The 11153-nt window shown below is 31.3% G+C and overlaps 1 protein-coding gene across 1 annotated transcript in view; it reads right to left on the bottom strand.

The window, feature by feature from the left end:
- Positions 1-10942, bottom strand: part of LOC139515431 (serine/threonine-protein phosphatase 6 regulatory ankyrin repeat subunit A-like) — a 61988-nt gene extending 51046 nt beyond the window's left edge. Inside the window, exons 1-3 of the mRNA XM_071305001.1 lie at positions 10874-10942; positions 9449-9484; positions 6993-7191 (exon numbers count right to left, since the gene is read on the bottom strand). Of these exons, the coding sequence (XP_071161102.1) occupies positions 6993-7191; positions 9449-9475 (226 nt within the window). The 5' untranslated portion in view covers positions 9476-9484; positions 10874-10942. The remainder of the gene's footprint in view (positions 1-6992; positions 7192-9448; positions 9485-10873) is intronic.
- Positions 10943-11153: the final 211 nt, after the last annotated feature.

Below are 11153 nucleotides of genomic sequence, written 5' to 3'. Positions count from 1 at the left end.
TACATGTATCACGTGATTCTGATATTTAGCGGGAATATTTTCCCTTGTTGGTCACTTCTAGCCAAGCATCAGACTGGAAAACAGTGAAATATGACGGACTCCGGTTTAGATAATTCCGTAAAGCAAGTTATTGTCAAAGAAGTACAAAATGCAGTATCACAACAGGATACCCTTAACCAAATCATCGCTTTGATAGATAACAGGCTATCCACATTCCAGGGAAATATCCATCAGTCCCAGCGAGATATCAGTCAATCCCAGATGTCCAAGATTGAGCAGACTTTGTCGGAGAACTATACTTCCAACGGAAGGGGAACGAAAACCAGTACAAGCACGATGTTAAAGTCCTGACGAAGTTAACGGAGGCAAAAGCACAGTTAGACAGACCAGATTTGTCCGTAGAATCCATAGCTAGAGACAAGATTGTTGAAGGTATGGCAATTGTAAGAGACAGAAAAAAACTCATTAAACTCGCTGATTCATCCGAATTGGGTTGGAGAGTCGTGAAGGAGTACACCACTTATCCAATTGCCGTCGACTCAGAAGACGAAAAGAAGATGATAAGAGCGCAAAATAGAGCTGAACGTAGGAGCAAGTCAGACAAGCTAAAAAAAATAATCGAGGACGGTCAGGAAAGTGCCATATTCCACCAAAGAGGGAGATCCAACCCCTACTTGGAGAACAGGGAGATGTTTAAATTGTGGCAACAAGGGCCATTGGGCGAATGATTGTCCTGACAAGAAAGATAAGATAAGTATATTTTAAAATTTTGAATGTACTAATTTGTATTATAATATGAAAGAATGTTATATTGGTCAAGCTGAAAATTCATTCAATGCAAATGTAAACAAACAATGCAAAGAAGAAGACAAACTTACGATAGAAATTACTCAATCGAAACCAAGTGTCATTGGTGATCACATTTTGCTAGAAGTTGATATACCTGTCTCGCCAGTAGGTAAATTGAGGTCAAAATTACATGAATGGAAAGCTATTACCACTAGTACACATATTCTTGATGTTATTGAAAACGGGTATAAGTTACCGTTAAAAATGGAACCAGATGTTAAGCATTTGAAAAATAACAGATCATCTTTAAACAATGAAGAATTTGTTGTTGAAGAAATTCACAAGCTTCTTAAAAAAAGGTGCATTTCCGAGGTTTATTCGAAACCAACTGTAATAAATTCGCTTACAGTAACATTTAATAAAAATAAACCAAGATTAGTTCTAGATTGTAGTCATTTGAATCCACATCTTTTTAAATTTAGTTACAAGTACGAGGATACTAAGATAGCAAGAAATCTCTTTCAAAAAGGAGATTATTTATTTAGTTTCGATATTAGATCTGCTTATCATCATTTGGAAATCTCAGATATTCACAGAACTTTCTTAGGTTTTGCTTGGAATTTTGATGGTAATACGAAATATTTCGTTTTCAATGTTCTTCCTTTCGGTATATCAACTGCAGGGTACATATTTACAAAAGTACTTAGAGAAGAAGATAAGCATTTGCGATCTGAAGGCAAAAGATTAATAATGTTTCTAGACGATGGGTTGGGTGTGGAGATAGCAATTTTGAACAATGCAAAGAGAGCAGTCAAATAGTTTAATATAAACTAGAATTTTTTATTTTTTTTTTATTGCACATGAGAAGTGTTTTTGGTTACCAAGCCAGAGATTAAAATGGCTAGGGTATACTTGGGATAAAAATATAGGTAAAATATTTGTTAATAAAGATAGAATTATAAAAACTGAGAAAAAGATTAGATTTTTAATAGAAGAAACAAACGAAGGGGGAGAAATATTTGAATCTAGATTTTTAGCTAGCATTGTTGGTCAGTTGATATTTATGCAGATAGTCATTGGTGACTTAGTTAGATTGAACACTAGATACCTTTATGATTGAATCTTGGGTAGAGCAAGTTGGTATGCACCAGTCAAGATTGACATTAAACAAACTTGTGTTGATAGCAATATAAATATAATTACACAATGGGTTCCAAGAGAGAACAACACACATGAAGACAAGCTCAGTCGACACACTGATCATGATGATTGGGCTATTCATTCTGATATATTTGATGAAATCAATAGGTTATGGGGTCCATATACAATAGACAGATTCGCCACACTATAAAACACAGTGTGAGCGATTTAACTCTAAAATATGGTATCCCGGTACGGAAGCAGTTGACGCATTTAGTCAAAACTGGAACACAGAAACAAATTGGTTAGTTCCACCACCATCACTCACTTCCAAAGTAGAAAACGACAAAGCAAACAGCACGCTTGTTATACCGGAATGGAACTCAGCTCCATTTTGGCCGTTGCTATTCGCATCGAACAATCTCACCAAGTTTATTAAAGGCACAAAGGTTTTTTTTACCAAAACAGCAATCAGTCGTTAAAGGTAGTGGTAAAAATGGAGTATTTGATGAACGTATTCTGAGATTTCATATGTTAGCAATCAAACTAGAATTGTAATGTAATCAATATTATTTGCAGGTTTAAGATTGGAACAAAACGTCCAGGCTGCCATAGACAACAGTGGTATATCCCCGGACAACAAACTAAAGAATATAGCTTACAAGATGTCCAGCTTTATTGTGGAATACAAAGCCGAAAATACCAGTAAAAAGTATTTTTATGGTTTCAAACAATGGAAAACCTTTATTAATGAACACAACATGTCAGAATTACCTGCTAACCCAGTTCATGTCGCGCTTTACTTGATATATCTTATTGACAAACATTGTTCTCCCAGTGTAATAGACTCCGCTGTATATTCTATCAAATGAGCCCATGAGCTTAATGGCTTTATTGATCCTACTTACAATTCGTATGTTAAATCACTGAATGTAAAACGTTTAAACGGTAGACCAGTAGTAAAAAGGGATCCAATTAACAATAATATTCTTATTGATATATGTTCATTGTACGAAAGTTCAGAAGATTTATTGATAGTTCGTGATTTGACCATGATTTTGATAGGTTATTCAGGGTTACAGTGAAATAAATTTCATTTTCAATTGAATTGTTATTCTAATTTGTATTTAGTAGGGATTTATATTTAACTATACAGTAACTTGATTTATTATTTCATGTAGTATATTTATTTAGTGATATACAGTCCAAGTGTACCTTTCGAGACGGTCTTCCGAGCATTTGGGTTTGGACACAGGTTTCCAAAAGTTTCCACTTTATTTAAAATGTAGTCTTTTGACTGTAGTTTAAATGGAGTTTTAACCGAGGTAACTCGTTTTCTTTTGGTTTTTCCTGGCCGGCGGGATCGTTGATGACAGAGCCCATATTTTTGAACACAATTTACTGGTTTTTCCAAAGTATTCCTTATGAAAGTTTATTTATAGTTCATTGATACTTATGCTTCATGTATATTGTGTATATATATTATTTTTATATTTAATAAAATATGGGGTCCACCAGTATTGCTGGGCTATCGGCTATATATAGTATTTTAGTATTTATTGATATGCCTAGAAAAAGTATTTAGTAAAGTTGATACATATCATTATCATGAACTTCTTCTTACAAAAATGGTAATTATTGATCGCCATTGGATTTTTGAACTTTTTATAGTTTATAATTGGTTGTTTTCCATAACATTAAAAGAACATCAGAGAAATCATATTAAATTTTTTTCGCATGATTCTTTTCATTAAAAATGATACTATTAATCAATTATTTCAAACAACTCGAGATAAGTCTTTCAACTACAATTTAGATATAATAAGATTTAAAATACTTAACCTTTGATTTTTTGTGGAATAAAAATGCAGTTTTTGCTATATTATTGGGCGTATTGCATTTCCGCTAATTATTCATATTTCCAATAATACGTTTCCGCAAATTTAAAGTATACGTTTCCGCAATATGTATTTATTACTTTTCCGGAAATTAACCTGGTAAATTATGAATATTTGAATAGATATATTAGATAAATTATCTATTTTATTTTTTTAATATAGAAAATGTTCTGATCTTATTTTTAAAATATATATAATACTAGATATAACTAGTTGACTCTGGTAAGGATTACTCAAACTTTGGCTTACTTGCCAACTGACATGATTGAAGAATGCTTAGATGAATTAATAGCCAATGCTCCATCTGACGATAAATGCATGAAGTTTGCCGATTATATATTGAAATTTTATATAGATGGCAATTGCAATTTGAGATATCCTTCAACCATTTTGGGCATCACCTCCTGACATCGAGGAAAAGACAACAACGAATGGTGCCGAGTATTTTCATGTCCACCTGAACGAGCAGTTTTACGCTAGCCATCCTATCATTTTTGTCTTTGTGGTTGTGTTATTGAAACTGCAAACAACATCTTACATAAAGATGATAACTCTAACTGTAAAAGCATCCGTTCGGAAATATGAAAAGGAGAAGATAGACTTCCCTCTTGAACAAAATACAAAACTTGTAAACGGTGAATGTACAACTGTGAACTATGTACACAGTACGACGTGTTGGCTACAAATATTTGCCAGAACTGACTTAGAAACTCATATCAAGATATATCTGATTATATTTAGTGCTGAATTTTGTACATATATAGATATAGGAAGATGTGGTGTGAGTGCCAATGAGACAACTCTCCATCCAAATAACAATTTAAAAAGTAAACCATTATAGGTTAAAGTACGACCTTCAACACGGAGCCTTGGCTCACACCGAACAACAAGCTATAAAAGGCCCCAAAATTACTAGTGTAAAACCATTCAAACGGGAAAACCAACGGTCTAATCTATATAAACAAAACGAGAAACGAGAAACACGTATATATTACATAAACAAACGACAACTACTGTACATCAGATTCCTGACTTAGGACAGGTGCAAACATTTGCAGCGGGATTAAACGTTTTAATGGATCCAAACCGTCTCCCTTTTTCTGAAACAATAGCATAACATCACAACATAGAAAAACATACGATAAAATATCAATTGGCAGACTTAACTCAATAAAAAAACGTATGATTACACAATGAATATGTTTTTATACATTTTAATTATGAAGTATACTTGCATGTTATGATGACCTTTATATTAATAAATATTTATTTTGTATAATGACTTTGCTTTCGATCAACACGTATTTTTTAATTAATTTCGGAAAAGTAATGATTTATTTTTTTCGGGAATAGTTACTTTTTCCCCGGAAAAGTAGGATTTTTATTTGCGGAAACGTAAACTTCTTTCCCAGAAACGTCATCTTTTTTTCCGGAAACGTAAAACGTCGATATTTTGATAAAAATTATTAACCGCCATATGATTTCATTCCTTTTGAACACCAGGATTGGCTGTGCATCGTCAAATATGCTTACTTAAAGAAAAAAATTTGGAAAATATTGTAACTTCAATTGCAATCAGTTTGTATAAATGAATTTTCATATGTATTTTGTATAAAATGTGAATAATTCAAGAATAAATATGCTTAAAGTTTTGTTTTGGTTGAACACGCATGCAATTATTTCTTCATTTTCATGGAATCTTTGACAGCCATTTGATTTTTGTACTTTTTATTGTTGAGGAATGGTTATTTGTCTATTTAGGTAAAAAAGAAAATCAGAAAAATATAATGTTATGATGTTTGCATTGTTTAAAATTATTCATTTTTCTTATTATTACCAAGCATTTGTTTTATAATTTGTTATTTTAAAGGCTTCGATTTTGGCAGCAATATAGAAAGTCCCTGATTGTGATAAGTTTTTTTAAAAGAATCTTTTAAAAGATGATTGTCAATAACTGATCCTTTTTTTTTTTTCGTTTTCCCCGAGTTGTTTTGGAAAATAATAAAATCAAAATCGCGATAAATACACCGTTTTAGAACTCGCCGGGTTTGAAAATATATATTAATCTAAATAAAAACGAAAATGACCATTCTATAATGAGGATATTTTAATTTAGGTTTTACCTGTACATTTCTTTTCATTTCAATTCATAAAACTTTGTTAAATTATTAATAAAATCAGTTGTACTCGAAGGTTCATATTTCACGGGTCGCCATTTTAATTAAATTAAACGAAACTAAAATTTCGTAATTTGTATGAGTTTATTATGTGACGTGGTAGCTAAAAGTTCAATCCGTCAGCAAGGTCGATCGGTACTATCCGTCCGATCAGTAAATTACTTTTACTTTTACTATACGTCTGACGGATTGCTGACGTGAGTTTGACGCAAACTTGACTGATCGGTGACTGATCGATGACCGCTGATTGATCGCTAAAACAGTAAAGCATATAAGGTTTCAAGTACTGTATATCAGAGCGCATGGGATCTCGGTGCTTTGAGTTTTACAACATTTTAGAAACATTTAATTTACAGACGGGATGATTGCAATGTATCATTTATTTTATTTTTTCGTTTACTAGTATCTGAAGTCAAATTTGAAGGTTTAATATATATCGTATAAAGTAATTAATTTGTTGGTTTTTTTTTACCTCAGTGTTTGATCGAGAGAAAACAATTCAAAGGCAAAATATATGTTCAAAGGTATCGTTAGTCAGACAGACTTCTTGTTGTTACAAGCACTACAGAGAAAAGGGACGACAAAAACCTTTACCTAGTCAGGAATATGACAGTTGTTATCCATTCGTTTGATGTGTTTGGACTTTTGATTTTGCCATTTAATTTTGGACTTTCCTTTTTGAATTTTCCTCCGAGTTCAGTATTTTTGTGTTTTTACTTTTTAATAGTCGACCTTTCTTATTTGTAAATAATCAAAATTGCTCTGCTTACAGCTTTGAAAAATTTAGATAAATCTAAAATTGTGATTGCATTGATAACTTGTCAACTTCCATAATTTTGTTTCGTGAGCAAAAAGTGCATCCCAGTTTGTATTGTTTTAGTTTTATATGTCATATTTTTTCGATGCTTGATTTTTGTTTTCAATTTATTTGTGCATGCAAGGTGTATTCATGAAAAAGATTAAACAATGAAAAACGTATCTATCATACCTGGAGGAAGTTGTTTATAGTCGGAACAAGCTTCTACTAATACGTCGTCTGAGTTAAATAAACAATGATACTTTTCAACTGGGGTACAGTTCACTAATTCTGATCTTGCTAGTCTTTCTTCAAAATTATGTGGACAGCGACCATCTCGTGTGTGGTTAACTTTTCCGAGAAAGTATGCATTTAATGTTACCAATGGTACCTGCAAAACAAAAATTTAGTCAAACTTTTGATAGGAAGTAAGGTATTGTTGCAAATGTGCTAGCTTTATTAAATTTTACATTATTTTATATCTTACTTTTTTATTTTATGCAACGTGTTTACATAATTTCTTATTTTCAGTTATGATTCAGCTTCAAAAATATTCAACTTAAGGTAGTATGGGAGTCTAAAATAGAAATGATAGAATTTGTTCATACTTTGCCAAAACGTCGTATCTATTGATATATGTTCAAAAATATAATAAAAATATTAGGTCACCGCGCATTTTCTCACACTACAGGTTGTGACAAATTTACACATTTTGTATGGATTATACAGGGAAAAACACCACTTTGTGATTAGAAACTAAACAAAATAATAGAATTGTAAAATAAATTAGGAAACGATAGCTTTCAAACAATGCTTTGAGAATATCAAAAGAAAAGATAGGGTCACAGTACGTTTTCCCCCGGCTAAAATACAAAATAGGATATTTCCATGAACTCCCAAGATTCCCTTTTAAATGACAATTTAAAAACAACCAAAACTAATCTACACTTGTAAAAAGATTAATATTTATAAGATTTTTTATCATAAATTGGTTCTTTTAAATGAAAATTCACATTAGTTGTCTGTATTCCTGCATCATATTTTAAAATGAGCCTTGACTCACACCCAACAGCCGAAGCCGATGCATAAAAAAGTGTTGTAGCTGGGTTAATGTTCTTCCGTTTTATAAAAGCAACATTAAAAAAAATGAGGCAAAAAAGACACTTAATTTTCATTTTATCATTTGATAAATCAATATTAAAAGTTTCAAAAAAAGTATCGATCATCAAGCAATACATTTTTATTATGATATATGCGAAATCGACATCTTACAAAAACTTCAAAACAGCACACGAAAAGATGTCTTTTCTGTATTATAAGGGCATTTGAAGGCTTACTTTAACTGCCACAATGTAAAACTATTTTCCACAGAACATAACTCCTAAACCGCAAAACTGAAAATCGTCAATATCAAACTTGCAATTGAGCTCCATGTTGTCACCAATAACAACATATTAAAATTTTAAATCTTTGGTTGCGTGGTTTACAAGAAATCGCACGAAAACAACATAATTTTAATATGTTTTTGATTGAGTTAAAAGTAAAGTAAGAAAAAAACCGAACTATGAGGAAAACTCAAAAGGGAAAGTCCATAATCAAATAGCAAAACAATCGCTCAAACACATCAATCGAATGGATAGCAACTGTTATATTCCTGACTTAGTACAGACATTTTCGTATGTAGAAAATGGTTGATTTAAACTGGTTTCATTTCAATTGATAACGTATAGTGTGTCTTTTCTATATTGTAATGTTACACCGCTTCTTCGTGTAAGGGTGAAGGTGTGTGACTGTTAAATCTTTAAAATCCGCTGCATTTGCTTGCACCTGTTCTAAGTCAGAAATCGGTTGGTCAGTGGTTGCGTTAACTGATGTTGGTCATACGTATTTCTTGTGTCTCTTTTTTTTATATAGATTAGACTGTTAGTTCCCTCATGTAAATCGGTTTACACAAGTCAATATTGGGGTCCTTTATAGCGTGCTTTTTCGATGTTGGCCAAGGCTCCGTGTTGAAGGCCGTATTATGACCTTTAGTGATTTATTTTGAATAAGGAAAATAAGCAGAATCTGCTACACGTGTTGCACCCATCGTTTTGCTCATATTAGTAGAAATCTGCCAATAAGTTTAATTCTATGTCGGGAAATACAATTGCATATACAATATAAACAGTCTATCCATCAATGACACAAAATCAGTTCATGCACAGCAAACAAACATACTAAAAGGAAAGTAACAGCGCTTTTTTGTGTTTATCATCTCAAATTCATAGTAATGTATTGAACACTGGAATAAACTCTCACCTCACTGTAAGGTTGAGACAAACCCTAGCACAAAATTGACCGGAATTGTGTACAAAATGATGGTTGTAAACTTTGTAAGACGGAACACCACCTAATCGGGCCCGGTCAAAAAGAAAGAAATGGAAAGAAGTACATATTTTTAATACAAAAAAAAAGATCCTTCGCATAGGTTCATACGACTGCAATATGATAGGCAGGATACCAACTTATAGTTGAAAGTATGAACTAAACATACAATTACACAACTATTCTTCAATTTCAAATTGAGAGTCTATCGTCATTCATAAGGACTTGATGTTATCCGAACAAAGAAACTTATTTGTAAAAACATAGACATTGTAACTTACGACAAGGAATACAGTTACAACTTCCATCAGTTTTATCTAAAAAAAAAACAAAGAACATTTTTGTTATGGTTTTTTTATTGTACCTTTCTTCAAAATTATTATGTGGCTTTATTTGCGGATACAACAACATATTTGCCATGGAGATAGGAATGGTTCTTAACAACATTTGACCAGATTGGTGGTTGAATAATGGTCGAATTGACAGTACAGTAAAATTGGTACCATTGAAATTATCTAGACTTTCAAAACTATTTGTCGCATCTCAGTATTTTGTTTAATTTTGAACAAGAATTACTGTTATCTTTAAAAAGTTTATTTACATTTGTTGCGCAGAATGCACAACCTCTTTTTATTTGATCAGCACTCTCTTATATGCAATCTATAAATGAGAAAAGACTTGAAGTTAGCCTGCAGGCTTATTTTTTTTTTTAATGTTATTTTACACAAATTTGGAGGAATCAACCTTTGCGAAGTATCAAATTAAATTTCGACATTGTTCAGGTTCAATATTTTTTTTGTTTTTTGTTTTGACAAGTTTCCATCCATTCATCAAATGGAAACTAATTCATTTTGTACAAGTAACACATCTCTGTTATTGTGTTTTGGTATCCATTTTTGTCAAAATTCACCGTACATACTCTTTCATTCATATACGGATTCGAAGTATAAATTAATACATTTATCTGACCTAAAATAATGAAGTTTAATCTATTAAAAGAGGATCGATAAGCATAAAAAATTATGCTTCTGTAGTTATGAGGTGTTCAACAAATGCACTTCTATATCATTTGCATTGATTGAAATCAAAGATTCGGGTGTTTTTCGTTAATTTCTAACTTTTACACTTCGTGTGTTCTCCTCAATAATTAACAACAAAAACCTGTACAATATATTTTCATAATGAAAGCAGACATGTTTGAGACAATGAAATACCTATGTTATTAATAAATATATATATATATATATTGATTTTATCAGAAAATATCAAATACCTAAGAATAAAATAATCAAAATTAATCTCCTTTAAAAAAGTGATAAACAATAAATTATAGATAAATTTATCAAAAACAAATCTATTTATAAAATATTATGTTACAGGTTTAAACTTGTACGTATATGTGTGTGTTAATCAAAATATTTCTTAATAGTTGTAGTCATTTTTCCTTTTTTATGTTGATTTGTAAACGTTTGATGTGTACAGTTCTTTTATTTATTATTTAAAGTATCGGTTTACATAACGATCCAAAGCCCTCATAAGAAAGATTGTCGATAATTTTCTACATGGTATTATTATTCAAATAATCAAAAGCAAAACTACTTATTTAAATTTTTGAGTTTAATATGCATTTGCACGATATATAAACAATCAAAAGCAAAAACATTTTGATTATTATTTTTCACACAAAATCTTTTCACGAGTCTTACCTAGTAATATTTTTATTTTGCTTACATCAAACTTCCGTGTTGGTCATTAGATTTTATAGCGGTTTAATCGGGTAGATATGTATTTATAGTTCCAACAAGTAAACTTGTACTTATAAAAACAGACTTCAAATGTGATCTTTAAATATACGTTTTAAATGGCAGTACGCAGCTGTAACTTGATATGCAATCAGCGAGATCTTTTTCCGTGATTGGCTTTCTCCACACTTGGTTTTAAATGAAATAAATATGTTTCTCGTCAAAATGTTATTTATATTCTGGT

Source organism: Mytilus edulis, chromosome 3 (genome assembly GCF_963676685.1).
Source record: "Mytilus edulis chromosome 3, xbMytEdul2.2, whole genome shotgun sequence".
NCBI classification, from domain to species: domain Eukaryota; kingdom Metazoa; phylum Mollusca; class Bivalvia; order Mytilida; family Mytilidae; genus Mytilus; species Mytilus edulis.
Note: the sequence above shows the minus strand (reverse complement) of the source record. Positions and strands in the feature narration are given on the sequence as shown.